The sequence below is a fragment of the Carcharhinus amblyrhynchos genome, chromosome 15, assembly GCF_965287045.1.
Source record: "Carcharhinus amblyrhynchos chromosome 15, sCarAmb.v2.hapA, whole genome shotgun sequence".
In the NCBI taxonomy this organism is placed as follows: domain Eukaryota; kingdom Metazoa; phylum Chordata; class Chondrichthyes; order Carcharhiniformes; family Carcharhinidae; genus Carcharhinus; species Carcharhinus amblyrhynchos.
Genome location: NC_137338.1, coordinates 74,400,404 through 74,425,710, shown reverse-complemented (window position 1 = coordinate 74,425,710; position 25,307 = coordinate 74,400,404). Strand labels below are relative to the sequence as shown.

General features: G+C 43.1%; 1 protein-coding gene across 3 annotated transcripts in view; it reads left to right on the top strand.

Moving 5' to 3' along the window:
- LOC145353446 (RCC1 and BTB domain-containing protein 2-like) overlaps positions 1-25,307 on the top strand; it is a 63,087-nt gene that overhangs the window by 17,710 nt on the left and 20,070 nt on the right. For 2 of the 3 annotated variants that reach the window (XM_080204225.1, XM_080204226.1), the window contains exons 6-8: positions 14,499-14,606; positions 16,309-16,451; positions 17,698-17,888. In XM_080204225.1, the coding sequence (XP_080060351.1) occupies positions 14,499-14,606; positions 16,309-16,451; positions 17,698-17,888 (442 nt within the window). The remainder of the gene's footprint in view (positions 1-14,498; positions 14,607-16,308; positions 16,452-17,697; positions 17,889-25,307) is intronic. The other variant, XM_080204227.1, reaches the window with a different exon arrangement.

Genomic DNA, 25,307 nt, shown 5'->3' with positions numbered 1-25,307 from the left:
GCCCACTTCATGTAAGAGCTGCGGGGAGCAGACTTTTCAATGATTCAGAACCTGTTTCTGTGCTTTTTTCAACTGGGATCTGTTTCTATCCCCTGTTTTTGTTTCTTACCTGGGACTTTTGGGACCTCCGCCTGTGGCACTTCTCTCATTCAAACTCACTTAAGTGGTGTTTTACAGATCCTTGAATTGATGTAGTGACCTATCAAAACACTCGAAGAGGATCCAGCCTTGGCAGGAACAAATGTAACAAGCAGTGGAACAGCTTGTACCTTAAATGTTACAAGCCAGCAAGCTCTCATAGCACAAGGAGGCTGAGAATGATTGATTTCACAAATAAAGTGTGATGGCCAGAATATGAAGCAATGCTCCAATCGAAGTTAGATGGGAGTATTATAAAGATACATCATCCTTGCTTTTATACTCTGCCCCTTTTATAAAGTAAAAAGTCTGACAACACCAGGTTTTAGTCCAACCTATTTATTTGATAATATACTCGCAAGCTTTCGGGTTAGCCCCTTCGTCAGGTGACGAAGGGGCTAACCCGAAAGCTTGCGAGTATATTATCAAATAAATAGGTTGGACTAAAACCTGGTGTTGTCAGACTTTTTACTGTGTTTACGCCAGTCCAACGCCGGCATACCCACATCATGCCTTTTATAAAGCCCATTGTTGATCCACCAGAAAGAGCTCTTGAGGTGTAGGCAATAAAACAAGTCTTACTCCAACTTATAAATCAAAGCAAATGGTTTAATAAAGAAACTTTATTATTCCAACGCTTGAGGGCTCACCCTGGACCATTCCTAGCTCCCACAAAACCCAGCAGCTGCTTCTTTATGTTGGTCAGCTGACCACCACATCACTTCATCATTGGTTACATAGTTTACTGGGTCAGCTGACCCTTATAGCATGTTATCATTGGTTGCACTACAAAGATCCAATGTTGTTATCATTGGTTACATTCTAACACCCACGTGTTTTTTTTTAACCACTCTCTCAAATTGCCATGTCACTTTCATTGATTTGTAAATGTATACCCCCAGATCTCTGTTTCTGCATTTCCTTTACAATTGTACCTCTTTATTGGTTCTCTTCTTCTGTATATGAAAGGATGCCATTTCACAAATCTCTGCATTAAATTTAATCTGCCATGTGTCTTCCCTGTCTATACCTCTAAGTCCTTCACCTTCGGTTCACAATATGTCCAAATTTTGTGTCTCTTACAAATATTGAAATTGTGCCCCAAACACCTAAGTCTACATCGAGATTTATCAAGAAAAGTAGTGTTACTAATATGGACCAATGGGGAATGCTGCTTTATAATCTTCAGTCCAAATTAGTAACCACTACATGGTAGCACAGTGGTTAGCACTGCTGCCTCACAGCAAGAAGTCTCACAACACCAGGTTAAAGTACAACAGGTTTATTTGGTAGGAAAATAGTGGAGTGCCCCAGGGGTCGGTGCTGGGGCCTCAGCTTTTTACCATTTATATAGATGATCTGGAGGAGGGAACCGAGTGTAGGGTGTCGAAATTTGCGGATGACACCAAGATTGGGGGAAAGGCAAATTGTGCGGAGGGTGTGGAGAGTCTGCAGAAGGATCTAGATAGGCTGGGCAAATGGGCCAGGAAATGGCAAATGGAATTTAATGTTGGCAAGTGTGAGGTGGTCCACTTTGGTAGGAAGAATGGTAGGAAGGACTATTACTTACGTGGCGAAAAACTGCAGCAGGCGACGGTGCAGAGGGACCTCGGGGTCCTTGTGCATGAGTCGCAAAAACCCAGCTTGCAGGTGCAGCAGGTGGTCAGGAAGGCGAATGGGATGCTGGCCTTCGTAGCGAAGGGGATTGAATATAAAAGTAGGGAGGTCTTGCTGCAGCTGTATAGGGCATTGGTGAGGCCGCAGCTGGAGTACTGTGTGCAGTTTTGGTCGCCGCACCTGCACAAAGATATTTTGGCCTTGGAGAGAGTGCAGAGGAGGTTTACTAGGCTGATACCGGAGTTAAGGGGGTTGAGCTATGAGGAGAGGCTGAATAAACTAGGCTTGTACTCGTTGGAGTTTAGAAGAATGAGGGGAGATCTCATTGAGACGTATAAGATGATGAATGGGATGGATAGGATAGAGGTGGAGAGACTCTTCCCGCTCAAAAAAGACAGTAGGACTAGGGGGCACAGCCTCAAGATAAAGGGGGGGCGTTTTAGAATGGAGTTGAGGAGGAACTTCTTCACTCAAAGGGTGGTGAATCTCTGGAATTCTCTACCCGTTGAAGTGGTGGAGGCTGCCTCGCTAAATATTTTCAAGAAGCGGGTTGATGGGTTTTTGATAAGAGAGGAGATTAAGGGTTATGGGGAGAGGGCGGGAAAGTGGAACTGAGCCACGACAGATCAGCCATGATCTTATTGAATGGCGGGGCAGGCTCGAAGGGCTAGATGGCCTACTCCTGCTCCTATTTCTTATGTTCTTATGTTCTTAAAATCCACTAGCTTTTGGAACGCTTGCTGCTCCTTCATTAGGTGATTGGGAGTTCTGTTCACAAACAGGGCATTTAAAGGCACACTCAGTTTACAAAATAACGGAATGCGAATCTTTACAGGTAATCAAGTCTGAAAAGTACAGACAATGTGAGTGGAGAGAGCGCTAAGCACAGGTTAAAGAGATGTGTATTGTCTCCCGTCAGAACAGTTAATGAGATTCTGTAAGCCCAGGCAAGTCATGGGAGTTACAGATAATGTGATATGAACCCAAGATCCCGGTTGAGGCCATCCTCGTGTGTGGAACTTAGCTGTCAGTCTCTGCTCAGCGACTTTGCGCTGTCATGTGTCGTGAAAATCAGAGGCCGAATGCCCTTGACTGCTGAAGTGTTCGTCAACAGGAAGAGAACAGTCTTGCCTGATGATTGTCAAGCGCGTTCATTCATCTGCTGTCATAGCGTTTGCATGGTCTCCCAATGTACCATGCCTCAGGACACCCTTTCCTGCAGCGTATCAGGTAGACAGCGTTGGCTGCGTTGCAAGAGTATGTACCGTATACTTGGTAGATGGTGTTCTCATGTGAGATGATGGCATCTGTGTCGATGATCTGGCACGTCTTGCAGATGTTGCTGTGGCAGGGTCGTGTGGTGTCTTGGTCGCTGTTTTCCTGAAGGCTGGGTAGTTTGCAGCGGACAGTGGTCTGTTTGAGGTTGTGTGGTTGTTTGAAGGCAAGAAGTGGGGGTGTGAGATGGCCTTGGCGAGATGTTCGTCTTCATCAATGACACGTTAAAGGCTCCAGAGAAGATGTCGTAGCTTCTCCGCTCTGGGGAAGTACTGGATAACGAAGGGTACTCTGTCTGCCGTGTCCCATGTTTGTCTTCTGAGGAGGTCAGTGCAGCTTTTAGCTGTGGCGTGTCGGAACTGTCGATTGATGAGTCAAGCGCCATAATCCTGTTCTTATGAGGGCATCTTTCAGTGTCTGGAGCTGTCTTTTGCAATCCTCCTCATCTGAGCAGATCCTATGTATATGGAGGGCTCGTCCGTAGGGGATGGCTTCTTCAACGTGTTTAGGGTGGAAGCTGGAGAAGTGGAGCATCGTGAAGTTATCTGTGGGTTTGCGGTACAGTGAACTGCTGAGGTGACCATCCTTGATGGAGATGCGTGTCTCCAAGAATGCAACGGATTCCGGAGAGTAGTCCACAGTGGTGGTGAAATGGAACTTGTCGATTCATCATATAGTTGTTTCAGTGATTGTTCACCATGAGTCCAAAAGAAGAAAATGTCATCAATGTATCTAGTGTATAGCATCAGTTGAAGGCCCTGTGCGGCGAAGAAGTCTTGTTCGAACCTGTGCATGGCATATTGAGGTGCGAATTTGGTCCCATGGCTGTTCTCTGTGTCTGGATGAAGAACTGGTTGTTGAAGGTGAAGACATTGTGGTCCAGGATGAAGTGATGAGTTGTAAAATTGCATCTGGAGACTGGCAGTTGTTGGCATGGAGTACTGAGACAGTTGCAGCAATGCCATTGTCGTGGGGGATGCTGGTGTAGAGTGTCAAGACATCCATTGTGATGAGGAGTGCTCCTGGTTCAACTGCTCCATGTGTGCATTGGGGAGACCGTGCAGATGCTACAACAATGGATGAATGAACACCGCTCAACAATCATCTGGCAAGAGTGTTCTATTCCTGTTGGGAAACACTTCAGCAGTCACTGGCATTCGGCCTTTGATCTTCGGGTAAGCATTCTCCAAGGCAGCCTTCATGACACACAACAGCGTAGAGTCGCTGAGCAGACATTGAAAGCCAAGTTCCGCACATGTGAGGACAGCCTCAATTGGAGTTTGGGTTCATCTCTAACCTCCACAACTTGCCTGGGCTTGCAACATCTCACTAACTGTCCTGGCTGGAGACAATGCACATCTCTTTAACCTGTGTTTAACCCTCTCTCCACTCACATTGTCTGTACCTTTTAAGACTTGATTACCTGCACATAAGAGCATAAGAAATAGGAGCAGGAGTAGACCTTCGAGCCTGCCCCACCATTCAGTAAGATCATGGCTGATCTGAAGTGGTCCACTTTCCCGCTTTCTCCCCATAACCCCTTGTCTATCAAAAACCTATCTACTTCTGACTTAAATATATTTAGCGAGGTAGACTCCACCACTTCAACGGGCAGAGAATTCCAGAGATTCGCCACCCTTTGAGTGAAGAAGTTCCTCCTCAACTCTGATCTAAACTGCAGCCCCCCCCCCCCCCCCCCCCCCCCCGCCTTACCTTGAGTCTGTGCCCTCTAGTCCTGCTATCCTTTCTAAGTGGGAAGAATCTCTCTACCTCTACCCTATCCATCCCCTTCATTATCTTATACGTCTCTATAAGATCCCGCCTCATCCTTCTGAACTCCAACGAGTACAGACCCAGTCTATTTAGTCTCTCTTCATAGGCCAACCCCCTTATCTCCGGTATCAGCCTAGTGAACCTCCTCTGCACTCCCTCCAAGGCCAAAATATCCTTGCGCAAGTGCGGTGATCAAAACAGTACTCCAGATGCGGCCTCAGCAGTACCCTGTACAGTTGCAGCAAGACCTCCATACTTTTATATTCTATCCCCCTCGCTAGAAAGGCCAACATTCCATTTGCTGTCTTGATCACCTGCTGCACCTGCAGACTGGGTTTTTGCGACATGTGCACAAGGACCCCCAGGTCCCTCTGCACCGTAGTATGCTGCAGCTTTTCGCCTTTTAAATCATACTCCCTCCTACTATTATTTCTGCCAAAGTAGATAACCTCACACTTGCTAACATTATACTCCATCTGCCAGGTCCTTGCCCACTCACTCAGCCTATCCAGATCCCTCTACAGACTTTCCATACCCTCCACGCAATTTGCTTTTCCACTCATCTTCATGTCATCAGCAAATTTCGTCACCCTACACTCAGCCCCCTCTTCCAGATCATCTATACAAATGGTAAATAGTTGAGGCTCCAGCACTGATCCCTGCGGCATTCCACTAGTCACCAACCGCCAATCAGAATAGCCCCCATTGATACCAACTCTCTGCTTCCTATTAGACAGCAAATCCTCTATCCACGCTGACACCTTACCCCCAACTCTGTGCACCCTAACCTTCTGTAGCAACCGGTTTATGAGGCACCTTATCAAACGCCTTTTGGAAATCTAAAAACACCACATCCACTGGTTCCCCTCTGTCAACCGCACTAGTCACATCCTCATAGAAATCCAATAAATTCGTCAAACTCGACTTCCCCTTAACGAATCCGTGCTGCGTCTGCTCTATCAAACCATTCTTTTCTAGGTGCCTCGCTATTTCTTCTTTGATGACAGATTCTAGCATTTTACCAACTACAGACATTAAACTAACTGGCCTATAATTCCCTGCCTTTTGTCTGCTACCTTTTTTAAACAGCGACGTAACATTAGCCATTTTCCAATCTTCCGGCACTTCCCCGGAATCCAGTGAATTTTGGTAAATAATTACTAAGGCATCCACTATCACCTCTGCCATTTCCTTCAGAACCCTGGGATGCATTCCATCTGGTCCTGGGGACTTGTCTACCTTCAGTCTCATTAGTCTATCAAGCACTACCTCCGTAGTGACAGTAATCGCATTCAGGCCCTCAACTGCTACCATCCTTCTATCTTTAAGATCCGGCAAACTATTTGTGTCGTCCTCCGTGAAGACCGAGGCAAAAAACTTATTTAAAGCCTCAGCCATTTCCTCATCTCCCACCACTAAATCCCCCCTCTCATCCTCTAAGGGTCCAACGTTCACTCTAGCCAGCCTTCTCTTCTTTATATATTTGTAAAAACATTTACTGTCCTTTTTTTATATTTAGTGCTAGTTTAGCTTCATAGCCTGTCTTTCCTTTCTTTATCACCTCCTTAGTCATTCTTTGTTGATTTTTAAATTTTTCCCAATCTTCTAATCGCCCACTACTTTTAGCCACTCTGAACGCATCACCTTTTAATTTAATACTCTCCTTTATTTCCTTAGATAACCAAGCTGGTTGTCCCTTCTCCTACATTCCTTCTTTACCATTGGAATATATTTCTGCTGAGTACCGAAAAAGATCTCCTTAAAAATTCTCCACTGTTCCTCAGCCGTCCTACCAACCAATCTGCGCCCCCAATCTATATTCACCAATTCCGCTCTCATCCTATCATACTCCCCTCTGTTCAAACAGAGGACACAGGTTCGAACCCTACTTTATCATCTTCCATCTGCATCAAAAATTCAACCATACAATGATCACTCGTCCCAAGAGGACCCCTAATTCTACCTGCCTCGTTACACAACACCAGATCTAAGTTAGCTCGCTCCCTCGTAGGTTACGTCACATACTGTTCAAGGAAACTATCCTGACAGCATTCCAAGAAGACTCACATTCCAACCATTATTTTGTAAATTGAGTTTGTGTCTTTATATGCCCTGCCTGTGAACAGATTTCCCACTTACCTGTCTAAGGAGCAGCACTCTGAAAGTTAGTGGCTTTTGCTACCAGATAAGCCTGTTGGACTTTAACCTGATGTTGCGAGACTTCTTATTGTGTTTACCCCAGTCCGATGCTGGAATCGCCACATCAGCATTGAAGCATGCCATTAAAGCATCAAAAGATGAAGATTAATTAACCAGTACGGTAAGCAACTTTCTCACATGCTGTCAGAACACTGCTCATGCAACAACACAAAATTTGCCAGCAATGTTGTTGAGATGGAAACTGAAAACCAGATTCGATTTCCTGATAACTGCAATAACAGGATGATGACAACAACAAGCGCAAATCACTCACCATGAACAAACATCGAATCAGAGCAGTTTTAATCCAGGAGAACGAGTTTTAAGAAACTACTTCAAAAGCGAGGAAGTGGGTTCCTGCAACCATTCTAGCTAAGATGGGTCCAATTTCTTACACTGTGTGACTTGATGTCAAGAAAATTTGGAGGAGATACATAGATCAAATCCTTTTTTCAAAGAGTGAATTAGCGGAGTCTGTCTCAATAAGGCAGACACCCAAGGTTGTGAAATTCCTGAACCAAATATTACTTCAGAATTGAGTTCCAATTTTACTCTGGTAGAAAAATGCACATCTGTGGAAGTTGACAAGAAAGCAACTTCACAAGATGAAAAACAAGCTACCAAGGATATTGAAGACAAGATTCCAGACTGTTGTGTCTTACCAAAACAAAATTGATGGCCACCAAAAACTGTACATATGTCCATGATAATACTTAGTAATGTAGTAATATTTAAAGTTCTTTGTCGTACTGTTGTAGTAAAGGGAGAAGGATGTTACATATTGTAAACCAGTGTGGTGATGTCATCAGTGACACATTTCGTCCATCCTGGACTAGCAATGCCTACCTAATAAAACTTGACGAACTGTCACCCATAATGTAGCAACCTTTTCAGCTTTTTATCTTGCTGTACGAGTAAACTGAGCATATTACTATAGAACAGTAAAAGACAAAACTGTGACGAGGTGTGCTTTTCAGCAAGATCATTGACAAAGATCGGTTTTAGACAAAACTGGCGATGATGACATTTTTCAATAGGGGTTCAGGGGTTTTGCCTGCATGTTTGTGGATCTGGCTTCAAGCAGGATAGTAGCTTGCGCTTAACAATGTTTCAGGTGAATCTGAGGATGTGATGGAGGATTTGCTGATGGAAATTCTCTTATGCTTTCACAGGCCACACTTGAGTTCAGGAGTGTGACAATGACAACAACTCAATTCAATAGCACTTTTGTTGGCTTATGGAAGTCTTTAATATAAAACACTCATTGATATAGTTGCAGAGGCTGAGCTGGCACAGTTGATCTCTTGTTGGATTTGCTCTTCAGTGGTGCCCTTTTGAGATGGCTTTTAACCAAAGTGTGGGAAGTTCTTAATGTATTCCAGAGTTTTGCCTAATGCACATATGGGAGATGGAATAATTAGATATGGGTTTGATGACTGTGTTTGTTGTGGTTTTGGCACTGTGGTGGTTGAGATTAAAGAGTTTTCCATCTAGATTGTATTTATTACTGACACCAGAGGGCAGTTGAACTTTGAAGTGTGTAAACAGAATGAGTGACTGGCTGTTAGCCTGCTTGACCCCGGTCTCGATTTTTAAGGAGCCTGTTTCAGATCCCCCATTCAAGACAGTTGCAGTCATGAAGCAATTGAATCTTTGGAGCACAATCCACAGATCTTTGCAATTTGCTGAGTCATGTGCATTGGTCAGCTTGATGGATGCAGTGTCGTTGTTGATGTTTCTCTTGGATTTTATAGAACCCCTACAGTGTAGAAGGAGGCCATTCAGCCCATCAAGTCTGCACCAACCACAATCCCACCCAGCCCTATTCCCATAACGCCACATATGTACCCTACTAAGGCCCTGACGCCAGGGTCAGTTTAGCATGGCCAATCAACCTAATCTCACATCTTTCGACTGTGGGAGGAAGCCTGAGCACCAGGAGGGAACACACACAGACACAGAGAGAATGTGCAAACTCCATGCAGACAGTTACTCGAAGCCGGAATCAAACCCAGGCCCCTGATGCTGTGAGGCAACAGTGCTTGCCACTGTGGTAGATTTTTCTCAGTGTGCCTTTCCCTAATCTCAAAAGGACTATTGCAGATCTAGAAAGTACATTTAAAGCTGTTACACGCAATGTGAATGTACTTTTTGCAGATTCAGGTTGGCCTTTTGATACTTCAATTTCTTGCAGATGTTTTTTAGAAAATGTTTTTATCACTTCACTTGTGCAGGTGTGAGTACTTCTGATCTATGCTTCACGATGATGACGTGATTGAGATTGACCAGTTTAGCTATCCAGATTTGTCAGACAAAACCATGTTTAGAAGGTGAAGATCTCAGTTGGAATACCATCCGGCTTTGTTGCTTTTTATCCATTTATTTCCTTGTTGCAGCTCTCCCATTGATGGTGGCTCACACAAAAATTCCACTGGAGGATAGCCTTAGAGTACTAGCTGTCACTGTGGTTGTGTTGTTGAAAATGTTCTTTGCAGCATTGCATCCGTGAAGAAAATCACTTGTGATCTTGTGAGTGAAAGGGAGTTTTTCCATTTGACCTAGGTCTCTAGATGGCCCTGGTGTCTTCAAGAAAGCTTTGTCATAATGATCAACATGTTGTTGGATGTCTCAGGTTTTCTCTTCCCATCACATGCCCTTTTATCTCCCGGATTTTTCTTTGGGTGTTGTTAGTGAGGTTTGTGAGGTGGCTAGGAATCACCAAAACTTCAGCCAATACAAAGACTCATAAAAGCCAGTGTCCCAGTTTAAAGATGTATCTTTTATTTGACCAGCACATTACAGGAGAGATTATTGGAGTCCTTGGTTCTTCCAGACATACAGCAGCCTGACATCTCCAACAAACTCTGACAAATACAGTTAGGATACATCAATTATACATTTTTCTTATTAAATTCTTCTGCCTTTCATTAGCTTTGAATCAATCATTTTCAATACATTTAAATCATTAATGATATCTGCTTTTTACTTTAGCCAATTGCATTTTACCCTCTGACATGATGGGATTTCATTGTCCATGGAATCCAGATGCTTCCTCCCCCTATTGCTGACTCAACTTCCTCTATTGCTTAGCAACCCCAGATGTTGAAGTTAAAGTTAATATTCCCACCATTCTCCTCCTTGTCACTGGCCAAATCAGACTAATGCATGTTCTCATGTCTGAGTAGGCATTGTGAATACCTGAATAGTGAAAATCTCTTCATAAGCAGCCCTGAGAACCTTACTGCTAGCAATTCTTGTTGATAAGAACTTGCACATTCTGAGGTTTCATTGTTTCCTAAGGATGTGGTTCTGTCTGAAAGTCCCCATACCATCAGGCCTTGCAGCAACTTGCTCTTGGCTAAAGTGCACAAATTACTTTTATAAAATACATTTAATACATTTGAAATATACCAAAATATGTGTTTTAAATCACAATCACTTGTTTAAATTTCTTATTGCATTCACGTGTGTAAATTATTCTCTTGTTAGCTTAAGTCTGATTTAGAGTCATTTAACTCAGTGCTAGTAGTTCTAAGAACATAAGAACATAAGAAATAGGAGCAAGAGTAGGCCATCTAGCCCTTCGAGCCTGCCCCGCCATTCAGTAAGATCATGGCTGATCTGTCGTGGCTCAGTTCCACATTCCCGCCCTCTCCCCATAACCCTTAATCCCCTCTCTTATCAAAAACCCATCAACCCGCGTCTTAAAAATATTTAGCGAGGTAGCCTCCACCACTTCAACGGGCAGAGAATTCCAGAGATTCACCACCCTTTGAGTGAAGAAATTCCTCCTCAACTCCGTTCTAAACCGCCCCCCCTTTATCTTGAGGCTGTGCCCCCTAGTCCTACTGTCCTTTCTGAGCGGGAAGAGTCTCTTCACCTCTATCCTATCCATCCCATTCATCATCTTATACATCTCAATGAGATCTCCCCTCATTCTTCTAAACTCTAACGAGTACAAGCCTAGTTTATTCAGCCTCTCCTCATAGCTCAACCCCCTCAACTCCGGTATCAGCCTAGTAAACCTCCTCTGCACTCCCTCCAAGGCCAAAATATCCTTGCGTAAGTACGGCGCCCAAAACTGCACACAGTACTCCTGCTGCGGCCTCACCAATGCCCTATATAGCCGCAGCAAGACCTCCCTACTTTTATATTCAATCCCCCTCGCTATGAAGGCCAGCATCCCATTCGCCTTCCTGACTACCTGCTGCACCTGCAAGCTGGGTTTTTGCGACTCATGCACAAGGACCCCAAGGTCCCTCTGCACCGTCGCCTGCTGCAGTTTTCTGTCAGTGCTTTAAGTGCCTAATGGTTTAAAATCTTCTCTAACCTACTAGGACTTTTTCCTTTCCCTAACGGGTGTCAACCTTGAGTAGTTGGAGTGCAGTCCTTTTGATTTGTGACTTTGGGTTGTTTTGCCAGGCAAAAATCTGCTCATTTTAATTCTAAGAGGTCACATTTTTCAGCATTGTTTTAATTGAACAGTCCTGTTGATGACAAATGCTGGGGCCTAATAGTCTGGCCACAGGAATCTAATACAGCTGAATTTATTTGGTCACACTGTTCTGGAATTGAGTTCAATGTTTGAAGATTTTCCAAATTGTGAGCTGTAATTGGAATTCTTCTTTTGGATTGAGCTGCTTTGAAGCTTCTTTGGGCCTTGCAATGTCTTGGTGCTGGTTGAATATTCATTGCTGATTCAACATGTCCATGACATAATCCAGTAAGTGCCCACGCTTTGAGAGAATCCCTACAGTGCAGAAGGAAGCCTTTTGGGCCATTGTTCTGCACTTAACTCTTCAAAAGAGCATTTTGCCCTACCCTATCCTCGTAACCCCACAGATTTACCATGGCTAATCCACCTAATCTTTTCAACTTTGAGTTGTGGAAGGAAACTGGAGCCCTTGGTGGAAACCCACACAGACACTGGGAGAACGTGGAAACTCCACATGGTCACCCAAGACCAGAATCTAACCTGGGCCCCTGACACTGTGAGGCAGCACTGCCATCATGAGGGGCTTATTGTAACTAGGCTATGCTGAGCACATTTTTTCAGCAGGAGGATGTCCTCTGGCTTTTCTCACCTAGTTTTCTCTGGTTCTGCTTCAGGCAACGGAGGCACAGCGAGTGCTTGCGTTGAAGTCCCTAAAAAGATGATTTTGTTCTTGGGATGTTTGGGATGGCAATGAGGACGTGGTCAGAATAGGACTTTTACTTAGCATTTTTGTAAGTGCTGACAATGGTGGCATATTGGTTACGGCTGTGTCATGAGTCTTTCATTTACACAAGTGGGGAATTCCAGCAGTGCATCCAAAATTGTATTTTGGGTAGAAAAACTGGAAAAGCCAGGACAAGTCATCATCATATTCAGAGATCCAGAGGGTGCTTGGTATATGTTTTAAAAAGATCCAGTGCGATGACTGATTTCTGTGAGAGCCCGTGTGTGGACGGCTGATTTAGAACTGTTGGTTGCTGATCATGGAGTTGATTAATTTCAAGATTTGTGAAGTATTCCAGCAGGATGTCGTGTGCCACACTGTGCCATAGGCATACAATAAGTCAACAAAGTCCTATCTTCACATCTTACTGGAAACTGGCCTCAATATGTGAACAGGTGTGGCCTCTGCAAAACTCTGCTTGATAGTGGAGCATGACTGATTCCAGGATGGGACTCGACCTGTTTAGCAAGATACATTTCAGGACCTTGTATCTCATTGAGAGCGCAGCAATGCAGTGCTAACTACACGGGTTGTCAAGTGATTTCCCGGGCTTGGCAATTGTCACTATCTTGGATTGATGCCAGGGACGCAATTTTTCTACCATGCTATGCTGGTCGATTAGCATAGTGGGATGGGAAATTTGAGTGGGAGGCTAAAAACGTGAATCACGCCCAGTCATTCTTGATATTCCCACCTCCCCCCCGGCCCATTTTTTTTTGCTTGGCAGATGACGTCGCAGATGGAAGTCTTCACCGTCGAGGATCATAGTCCTCACCAACGAGGATCAGATGTGATGACCTTGCCGGTAGGGCTGGAAACCATTGAAGGCCCTTCCCAGGTGGTCAGGGGCAGGGGTGAACAGTGCCCCTTAGACAGTGCCATACCAGCACCCTGGCTATGCCAGCATGACACTCTGGCACTGCCCACTGGGCACCAAAGGGGTGGGGCCTAACCAGAAGATGGAGGTCAGTGGTAGGGGAGGGAAGAGGGAAACTCTGCATGAGGGGCTGGTGGTGGGTCTGGTGATCCACCGAGACAGGGGTGTCTATAAGTAGGTGCAGGAGTAGGCCATCTAGCCCTTTGAGCCTGCCCCGCCATTCAATAAGATCATGGCTGATCTGAAGTGGCTCAGTTCCATTTTCCCGCTTTCTCCCCATAACCCTTAATTCCCTTGCCTACCAAAAACCTATCTACCCGTGTCTTAAATATATTTAGTGAGGTAGCCTCCACCACTTCAATGGGCAGAGAATTCCAGAGATTCACCACCCTTTGAGTGAAGAAGTTCCTCCTCAACTCCATTCTAAACTGCCCCCCCCCCTTATCTTGAGGCTGTGCCCTCTAGTCCTGTTGTCCTTTGAGTGGGAAGAATCTCTCCACCTCTACCCTATCCATCCCCTTCATTATCTTATATGTCTCTATAAGATCCCCCTTCATCCTTCTAAACTCCAACGTGTACAGACCCAGTCTATTTAGTCTATATAGTCTCCAGTCTATGGAGATGTTATTCCCAGCTTCCCCAGTGAACTTAGGCCCCCCACCCCACCCTCACCATTGGCTTGAAACTCCCGACTGCCAAAAGAAAATTGACACTGTGGGAAAATTGTATGGGGTATCTCGCTGAAAAAGACCAAAGTGAAATGTTCTGGTTATCTATCTTTTGTCATACTGTGAATTTTTTAGGAGAATTCTGTCCCAGGTATTTGGAATGGTGCCTTTGCTATGAATATTGGTAAACAGCCTTGGTAACCATTTTCTTCCCTGTGATTCGATGCATCTTAGGAATCCTGACAAAATCCCATCAACTCCAGTTGCTTTTTCTGTCTCGGTTGCTTTCAGGCAGCTGTCCACTTCCTCATGTATGTAATGGCTTGAGGAGCCTGTCTGCTTTGGGACTTTTTATCATAAATGTATCCTTCATTGATTTTCTTTGAGCTCGTAAGTGTTGCTATCAGCGTTGTTGCTCGGCTCCTTCCAAGCGGCAGAGTTCCCACATCTTTTGACTTGACTGAGTGAAATCAATCTTCTATATTTGAAAAAGAGCAGAGGAGTCCTTCTGGCATCCTGGCCAACATTGCTATAATGAATGATCACATTTATCTCACTGATATTTTTGGAACTTTGCTATGTGCAAAATAGCTCTTGACCTGTCAACATTGAAACTGACTTTACTTAAGAAGTATTTCATTGACTATGAAGCTCTTTGGGGCACCCTAAGGATATGAAAGATTCTGTTTACTTGCAACTCCTTTCTTTAACTGGCTTTATCTTGCATTGCAGGTATATGGTTGGGGCTACAATGGTAATGGGCAACTTGGACTGGGCAGTAATGGCAATCAGCCAACCCCATGTAGACTGGCAGCATTGCAAGGAATTCATGTGTGTCAGGTATGTTTGATACATTTGACAAGTATTGGTAGACTAAATGTCATCTTGACTAGTTGGTAGTGCTTTCCTAGGAGCCAGCACTCTGAGTTAAAAGTTTGTGGGTTCAATTAAATGCCATTCCTGAGCATTATCTAGATAGACGCTTCATTATAATACTGAAGGAATGTGTCATTATGGAAAGAATCATCTTTTGGCCAAGATATTAAACAAAAACCCATATGCATATTTTTTCTGAAGAAGGGCAGAATTTCTTCTGACGTTCTAAACAACCTCACTACAAACAGATTAACTAACTGGCCGTTATTTATAGCTGACTTTTGAGCTTTCAGTATGTGTAAGTTGGCTATTGTATTTATTTCATAAAAAATGAAAGTACAGTTTTGATGAAATTCTGAAGTATTATGGGATAATATTAAGGCATTTAAAGTCCTTCTTTAAAAGTACTCTCTCCCTGTGCATATTTTTAAAGTTAAAGTTTGTTTATTAGTCGCAAGTAAGGCTTACGTTAACACTGCAATGAATTTACTGTGAAATTCCCCTAGTCACCACAGTCTGATACCTGATTGGAAGAATTTAGCATGGCCAGTGCACCTAACCAGCACATTTTTCAGACTGTGGGAAGAAACCGGAGCACTCAGAGGAAATCCACACAGACATGGGGAGAACATGCAAACTCCACACAGACAATGACCCAAGCCGGGAATCGAACCCGGGTCCTGGCGCTGTGAAACAGCAGTGCTAACCACTGTGCTATTGTGCTGCCGTACAGCACAGGACTAAACAAAGCCATTAGAGTGGTAAGTGATAGTGGTGAAGTATGCACTATAAAGAGTATGCATAACCATTGTTAGCTTGTGTGTTGCACGCCCTCTTGTGCATGCTCACGGTTTTCCAATCACTGCTATTGCACACTTCCAGTCTCTTTGCCTCTGTCTGAAAACTAACAGCGATAGAAGAGTGAAGTGTGAGTGCATTATGATCAATTTCCTACTCTGTGGTTAATCATGTTAACAGAGAGAAAATTCTATTTGTAAGCCATAGGATTTATTTGATTGCAAAGCAGAAGAAGGGTTGTCTTATGCATGGATTACCTCGTGTGATTGAATTTGCAGCTGGTGTTAAAAAGAATGGACTGCTAGTTTGCTTTAAAAATCAGCACTGAGCTCCATACCCAGCTATTAAGTTTTGTCAGTGCTGGTCCTCTGACTACAGTTAAATAAGATTTAGAAAATTATCCAGCTCACGTCTATACCACTTGCTAGCACTCCTGTGTGATATAAAGTCCAGGAAATGTGAATCGTCATTTCAGAAGAAGTTGCATGTGCCACTCTTTAGATTCAGCTTGCAACATGATTTTGCTGTTTGCTATAGCTTTTTGTGATGTTGTGAAAAGGTACAGAAAAACTGAGTATATTTACACTGCTGGTCAAAGACCAGTAGCTCCAGTGAATTGTTTGCAGCTGGTACACTATAGGGTTCCAGACTTGCATTTCTATGCCTTTGGAGCTCTGTGTATAATGCAACTTAACATGACTTGCCTCCAGATAGAATCAGCACATTGTCTGCTGTAAGAATGGGTGTATTGATACCTGAATTAGTGTTCATTTATACTAACTTGCTTGAGTTATGCTTAGAATTCTATTCTTGTTTCTGCTTGGAAGTGCCTAATACCAGTATTTGCAACATGTAACTTTATTTGCAGATTGTGTGCGGCTATGCTCATACCCTGGCACTGACAGATGAGGGTTTGCTATATTCCTGGGGAGCTAATGCATATGGCCAGCTGGGCAGTGGTGTTAAAAGCAACCAGTCTTGCCCTGTGCAGATCATTGTGGATAGAGAAAGGTAATGGTTGTGGTAAAATCTCTCTCATCACTTGGTTAGCATTATTAACTCTTTAAATTAAATATGACAAAAGACTTCAGTTTAATTTTTCATTTATAATGTATGATATGATCAAACATTTTATATACAATGATCTTTCTGAATAATTTTGGATGACCTTGTTGTGCTGTATCTGGTGAAAGCTGGTGATCACTGTAACATAGCTACTGACTATGCAGCCATTGAAAATAGCTGCTTTTTCCCTAATTTATCTACCAACTTTGTGTCATGTATCAAGTAAATGGTTAAAGTTGTGAGCACAATACTGGATCTGGCTTTTTGCATTTGATTGTTTTAATTGTTATTGCAATAGAAAAAACCGGCTGATGATTAGGTTTGCTTTTGGTATTTTTATATAGTGAGAGGGTTTTGAAATCCAGGAGTTTCTTTTTCTTTGGATAGCTTTTTTTGAATAGAAAAATTATCTACAAAATTTCCTTTGAGGTGGAAAACCAAATTAAACACTCCTTTGACTTTTAGTAAATAGAACTCAATCATTGTGTCACTTCCAGGTGGAAATAAAGTAACATCAAGCTGAGGCTTCTTTGCTCTGGGTGCTTTGAAATATTGAAAAGTCAAAAGAAATTTCTTGAGAGGAATTGTTGGTGTTAATTTTCAAATTGACCCATTTTCATTTTATGTTCATAAAAATGCTTCATCTTTTATTAACCATAAAATTGTTCCATTAATTCGATGTAAAATAAATCTATATGTGTAGGAAATGTAAATAACATTTAATCATCAGCACAAGCTTTATGGGCAATATTTTACACCTAAGGGACTTGCGTATGTAGTTTCCTCGGAACTGCAGGGTGGCGCAATGGTTAGCATTTTTGGTTCACAGTGTCAGGGACCTGGGTTTGCTTCTGGCCTTGGATGATGTCGGTGTGGAGTTTGCATGTTCTCCCTGTGTCTGTGTGTGTTTCCTCTGGGTGCTCCAGTTTCTTCCAAGAGTCCAAAGATGTGCAGATTAGATGGTTTGGCCTTGCTAAATTGCCCCTTGGTGTCCCAAGATATGTAAGTTCGATGGATCGGCCATGGTAAATGTGTGGGGTTATGGGGACAGGGTGGGGGAGGAGTGGGTCTGGGTAAGATGCCCTTTCTGAGAGTCAGTGAAAACTTGATGGGCCGACTGGCCTCTTTCTGCGCCGTATGTATTTTATTCTGTTTATTGACAGATCTCTGTCACACTTTTGCTCCTTCCCAGAATTGTGGAGATTGCAGCCTGCCACTCTACTCACACCTCAGCTGCTAAGACCCAGGGTGGTCAGGTGTACATGTGGGGCCAATGCCGGGGACAGTCAGTCATCCTCCCACAGCTCACTCACTTCTCTTGCACAGATGATGTGTTTGCCTGCTTTGCTTCGCCAGCAGTTACATGGCGACTCTTGTCTGTAGGTAAGATAATTTTATTTTATGACTGTTTTCCATTTAAGTATGTATGAGGGCTGAAATAAGCTAAATACTGCGGATGCTGAAGCCTGAAACCAGAACAGAGAATGCTGTGAAAGCTGAACAGGATCTGGCAGCTTCTGTAAGGAGAAAAGGTGGAGTTAATGTTTCAACTTCTTTTGAGTCTTCCTCAGGATTGAAGGGAAGGAGAATGTGTTGGATATTAAAAGTGTAGATGTGAGAGATTGTAAAAAAAAGTGGCAACTTTAAGAAGAAATGAGAGATGGCTGCTGTGGGGTTGCATTGAGACAACATATGTATGGGATATTAAAAATAGGTGTTTAAGTTGGAGGAGAAAGGTCACAATCTGAAGCTGCCGAGCCAAAGTTTGATTCCTAAAAATTGCTTGTTGCAAGCCCCTATCCCAAGCAGCTGTAAGCTATAACTTGTAGTGTCAGAGAGTAATCACAAGAATAATGATCAGTAGTTTGACTAATAGTCAAATGAGCCTACGTTCAAATTCCACTGTTTGAGAAATTGAGTTCAGTCTAAAAAACAAACTGTGGCATGAAAAGAGGATTAGCTTTAAAAGCTATTGGATTATTATAAACAACCTACTAGTTCACTGTCATCCTTTTTAGAAAGGGAAATCTGTGAATTCAGTCCTGCACATTATGATTGATTCTTAAACGCATCCTGATGTGGCCAAGACATTGAACTGAATGAACCTGCTTTCAGGCCAAATAGGGATGGTCCTGTTGTGGGAAAGTCACCATTTCGGAGTCAGACTTGGAGTTTCAACAAACTGCTTTATTCAGACAAAGCTTTGGGAGAAGCGCTGGCACTCCGTAGTACAGGCAGTCACCTTCTCAACTACACAATGGTAGTTGAGCATCTTTTATACATTGTTAAATAATAGACAGTATGGACATTAGCCATTAGCACGTCATTACACATTGAGTAGACAAGTATGGACATTGACGGTTAGCACATCGTTATACATGGACAAGTATGGACCTTGACAATTATCACATTGTTATACATAGAACATAAGAACATAAGAAATAGGAGCAGGAGTAGGCCATCTAGCCCTTCGAGCCTGCCCCGCCATTCAAAAAGATCATGGCTGATCTGTCGTGGCTCAGTTCCACATTCCCGCCCTCTCCCCATAACCCTTAATCCCCTTGCTTATCAAAAACCCATCAACCCGCATCTTAAAAATATTTAGCGAGGCAGCCTCCACCACTTCAACGGGCAGAGAATTCCAGAGATTCACCACCCTTTGAGTGCAGAAGTTCCTCTTCAACTCCGTTCTAAACCGCCCCCCCTTTATCTTGAGGCTGTGCCCCCTAGTCCTACTGTCCTTTCTGAGCAGGAAGAATCTCTCCACCTCTATCCTATCCATCCCATTCATCATCTTATATGTCTCAATGAGATCTCCCCTCATTCTTCTCAACTCTAACGAGTACAAGCCTAGTTTATTCAGCCTCTCCTCATAGCTCAACCCCCTCAACTCCGGTATCAGCCTAGTAAACCTCTGCACTCCCTCCAAGGCCAAAATATCCTTGCGTAAGTGCGGCGACCAAAACTGCACACAGTACTCCAGCTGCGGCCTCACCAATGCCCTATACAGCTGCAGCAAGACCTCCCTACTTTTATATTCAATCCCCCTCACTATGAAGGCCAGCATCCCATTAGCCTTCCTGACCACCTGCTGCACCTGCAGGCTGGGGTTTTGCGACTCATGCACAAGGACCCCGAGGTCCCTCTGCACCGTCGCCTGCTGCAGTTTTTCAGAGTAGATACATTTATGCAGTTATGTCCCCATCAATGGCTGATCTTGTTATATACACTTATGTCCCTCTCCTCTCCCCCCACAATCAGTGGCTGATGTCGTTATCAAACTCATTGTTTTGGGTCTGCTTTTATCTCATGTTTAAGGTGCCTCATGGTCTGACCTGTTTCCTGTGGTAATTTAAACACTACAGGTTTTAACTATTTGTGTACTGTCTGTGCCCAAAGTCAGTGCCTCTTAATGGCTTTTCCCAGAGTACATTTTGAGCCAGGTAACCATTTTGTGTCCTTTAACTTTGATTTCACTCCAACAACACAATTTAATTTTATTGTATTTGTGAATATGCCTTTGTCTTTTGACATTAGTCCACAGTTCAAACAGTTGCCAGAACTGATTGACATTAATTTATTCATCTTCATGTTATCATCAGAAATATGAAAAATGTAGACATTTTGGGTGCATCATTACACCATATAAATATCAATTCAATTTGAACTGCCGCTTGCTGTAAAGAGAAGTATTCTGGTATAGCCTTCCTCAGCAGCCATACCATTCTTTCATTCTAAAATGAGCAAAGAGATTGTTGAATTTGTATAGGGCATCAGTTCAGTCTCAGCTGGAGTATAGTTGAATCCTGCCTTTTGCAATTTCTTTGTTCCCGTTTTCACTTACCTGTGCTTTGTATTTGGTCCACTGCATCACCCATTGGATGAGAAGTGATTGCTTATCTGCATTATTTTTCTCCCTCTTTCTCTGGAGAGATGTGGCCATGACGCAGCAGAGACCAGAATGGTTTCAGCTGGAATGCAATCCAATTAAATCTATTAACGTGGAAATATCCAAATCTCTCTGTGCAGAGTTGCAATAACAGCTCTGTTTAATTTTGAAAACTCTGCTATCTGTTGAATAACTGCCCAAACCATTGCTGCCCTTATGTTACTGGAACCTGTCCAATGAGTCCCAAAGAAAAGCATATTTGTCATTTGTGGGTATGTAATCCCCGTGAACGCCAGGATTTTATTGGGAGTAGTTCTTGGTGTCCCACTTTAAGAAGAACATGAAAACATTTGGAGAGAGTGCAGGAAAGATGGATCTCTGGTGGGGAGAGGGCAGGGTGGTCCACTGCCACTCTGCAGACGATCGGTGGGGAGGAGGGCCAGAGGGGATGATCGGTCTGGGTATTGGGGGTGGTAGATAAGAGTGTGGGTAGCAGGGTATGGGTGGATAAGGGAGACAGTGTTGTATGTGGGTAGTGGGGGTGGGGGATAAGGGGGACAGTGATATGTGTGGGTTATTGGGTGGTGGATAAGGGGGACAGTGATGTTTGTGGGTAGTGGGATGTGGGTGGATAAGGGGAACAGTGGTATGTGTGGGTAGCGGGACATGGGTGGATAAGGGGAACAGTGATGTGTTTGGGTAGTGGGGGATGGATAAGGAGGACAGTGATATGTGTGTGAGGGTAGTCCGGGGGATGGATAAGGGGAACAGTGATGTGTGGGTAGTGGGGTGTGGGTGGATAAGGGGGACAGTGATAGGTGTGGGTAGTGGGGAGGTGGATAAGGAGGACATTGATGTGTGTGATGGTGGGGGTGTGGAGTAAGGGGGACAGTGATGCGTGTGGATATTGGGGGGTGCTGGATAAGGAGAACAGTGATATGTATGGGTAGTGGGGGGGAGTAGATAAAGAGGATAATGATGTGTGTGGGTAGTGGGGGGCTGGATAAGGGGGACAGTGATGTATGTGGGTAGTGGGGGGGGTGGATAAGGGGGACAGTGATGTGTGTGGGTAGTGGGGAGTGGGTAAGGGGAACAGTGATCTGTGTGGGTAGTGGGGGGTGGCTAAGGGGGACAGTAATGTGTGTGTGCACCATCACTCCTGCTTTTTGCTCCCGGGCCACTTTCTCAGCTTTCTGTGGCTCGGGAGCGATCTGAAACGGGTGCGCTTTTTCAAATTTTTTTCCAGCTGCGCATGCACAGTTCAGAGCTCTGATCATTCCGACCGCGCTAAGCCCCACCCACAGCGCAAATGGGGCTGGGACTGGAGATGGCTGAGAGTGTATGGGGGCATCCGAAAGCAGATTTCTAAGTCGGATTTATTAACTAACTCAAACTATATACAGAGTGTTTCAATATGCATCTTCTCCATTCACCTGAAGGATCAATTCTGATCATAAAAACCTGAACTCAGCCCTGGGATTTGGATGCTCCTACCCCAGTGGATGGTTGAGGGAAGTGTCACATGATCTTCCAAACACAAACTCCTTTAGAGGGGCTCGCTACTACAGATAGCCCTTTTACAATAAATAAACTCAGTTTTGTAGACATTGCCTTTTTATTGCCTATCAAACAAAGGACAGATTTAAAGGGAAATTAAAAGCTCACTCAAGTGTCAGGGATTTAAATTGTTAACAGAATGGAATTGAAGTTACAGACCAACACATTGTCGTTAGTAATGAAAACAGGAAACTGTGAAAAATATACCAGTCTGGCAACATCTGTGAGAGATGGAGAATGAAATTTTCAAGGCCTTTTATCAGAACTGGGAAGGTTTCTTGATTATACTGTCTCTTCATATGAATTTCCACCTCTCAGTTGTTTCATGTTGCCATGTCTTACAGAAACGAAAGTAATTTAACCTCTTTTAATGCATGTGGTGGCAGTCAATAATAGTACAAACATTTCTTCCTTTTCATTCTCAGCTTTAAGATGACCCTTTAGTCACTCTTGCTTGTTATCTACAGTTTTTCAGTTTCAGAATGTCTTTCTCCGCCCTTCTATTTTTAACTTGCTGACTTTTTATTTCTTAAAATGGTCATTGGCTATGAGAGCTATTTACTGTTATCTGATCCTTGCCTTATTTTAACAAGATTTTACTTGGTTCCAGATTATTTTACAATCTGCGTTTTCCCATATATAAGCAAACTATGCCACATCATTTGTGGTTCTTTCCACACAAGTGAAAAGCATGGCATAAACACTTCTGGTCATTCTCTACAAAGAACTCTTTTTTTTTATTTGCTACTGAACCACCCAAGTGTTCTTTCACTCTTTCCAACGGCTTCTCTTCCTCCATCAGAAGAAGGACTTCCACGATTCCTTCACATTCAATTTTTAAAAATTTACATTGTGTGTAAACGATCATCTTTTTCTTTTGCTGTTTCATAAGGTCGAGTACATCTCATCTATCTGTAAATTTCTTTCAATCTCCTGTTTACTCTCTCTTAGAAATTATCCCATTCTTTTTTCCTGCAGATTCCCTAATCTTTGGGTTGTAGCAGTGATGCCTGACAGTTGTGACTGAACCAACATGACCAATATACAATCATTGTTGATATGTCACCTCAATTTGTGTTTCTCTTTTAACGCTTGGCAATTGCTTCTTGGACTATTTTCGCTAGTCTGCTTTCAGTGACATTACTGCTTTTAATATCACTTATTTCTCATTCATCAACTCTCCTTTCGCTCATCTGTAATCATAAAATGTCTTATCTGGTTTGGTCATTATGGTGACACATGGCTCACCACCAGCTGCTAAAAAAGCTTCTTTTGAAGAGCTATGCCTACTTGAACTAACAGCAGGATACCCCCACGCATCTACTGAAACTGTTTCCTAACTAAACAAAACTGGATTTTCTACAAGTTCCAATTGCCCTAGGTACTTGGGTGCATTTTGACAGAAGTGTTGCAGGTCACATCCTGTCATCAGTTGCTCAATGGAAGAGAACCGAATCTTGGCAACAAATAAGATTTACAACCTAATCCTTTCGTTGTTCATAACTATACCATGGCTCCAAGCAATTGACATATGTTGGCAGAGTTTTCCTGTCCCGCCTGCCATGGGAATCGTAATGGGTGAGACATGGACCATGCAAACAGAGGCCCATTGACTTTGGGCAAGAATTTCTGGCTTTGGAGTGAGTGCAGCCATAAAATTGCACCTGAGAGAAATAAGCAGCATTACCTGTTTTCTCTCTGGGCAGATTTGATCCTTCTAACCTCTGCAAATTATGAAGGGAACCTTCTAATCACAAAAATTGTTCTAGATGATTCATTATGGCATGACAAGTGTTGTGAACAAGACCCAGAGAAGTATTATAGTTTCTATAGAGCAACCAGGTGACCAACTGTGGTTACTGTTAAGAAAGTAACTAACTGCCTTTGCTTTGTGCCAGTGACTCAGTAATGTCTTATATAGTTTTGCATGTCTCACAAAAAGAAATCAATATCATGAGTCATGCATCCTGTAACCCACACCCTGCACCTTCTTAGCTAAGCTAAATAGCACAATCAACTAAATTGTGCCCTGATGTATCCAATTCTAAAACATACTGAGAATGAGCAATTTTAATCATTTCCTAATTTCTAGCTATTATAGAAAACCACAAGCCATCAATGAGTTAGAAAGAAAACAAAGAAACTTTTCATACCAAATCCTAATTTGATGTTTCATCAATTGTATTGATTTGTTGGCGATCAAATTAATGGGCAGCTCGACAGTTGGCTAGGAAATAAAGTTTGTGATGGGCCTGAAGACAGTGGCTATGATCTTCCCAATGTTTAATTGGAAATTTTTTGTTCATCGAGTATCAGATATCAGGCAAACTATATGATAATTTAAACAGTAAAGGGATCGAGGAGAGGTTGGGTGTTGAATTCCTGTGACTGGAGCACCAATCAAGTGAACTGCTTTGTTGGTGCTGAAGACTGCTAAATGTTGTTGGCACCCAGCTCAGTGGGGACTGTTCCATCGCTGTTCTGACCTGAGCCTTGAAGACACTTTAAGGACCCAGGAAGTGATAAGCACATTGCAGAGGTTCAAGCCCTATTAACATAGCTGGTCCACTTGAGCTTCTGGTCCATAGTGATCCCTTCACAAATTGGTAGGAACTTCGTGGTAGTAGTAGCCCTATTAAAATTACACAGACTTACATCACCTAGCAGTTGTATTTTTAATTTTTATTCTGCTGGATTTGAGTTCTCCTGTTGTGGCAAGTTTATTTATTTTCAACAACTGCACTGGGTAAACATTAAGAACAAGTCTGTATTCACATCTAACCCCAAAGCATTTCATAGACAATGAAATATTTTTGAAGAGTAGTCATTGGTGGTTTCATGCACACCATCCTGATTTAGGTATACATATTCCTGTTCCTTCATACTCATTGGGTCACAATTCCATACCTAACAGTACTGTGTCAATTGCAGAACACTCGATGGTACCTAGGGATAGACACTAAACAATACAACTCTTCCTAGTGAATTAATTAAAAAAGAAACGCTATAATAAAGCTATTCAAATATTGAATGTCATCTTATCATTCTGAAATTGATATACATTTAGTAGATGTTCATGTTAAAATATTCACGTTAAAATATTGTATAAAAATATGCATTCGGTATTCACAGTGGAAAGTGATCTGGGTGGTTGTGCTGCAGGTTTGCGGCAGACTGAAAAGATTGAGTATGTGGACATTAAGAAAGAGGATGTGTTGGAAATTTTGAATAGCATCAAGATAGATAAGTCACCGGGACCGGATGGGATGTACCCCAGGTTACTTTGGGAGGTGAGGGAAGAGATTGCAGAGCCTCTGGCAATGATCTTTGCGTCGTCGATGGAGATGGGAGAGGTT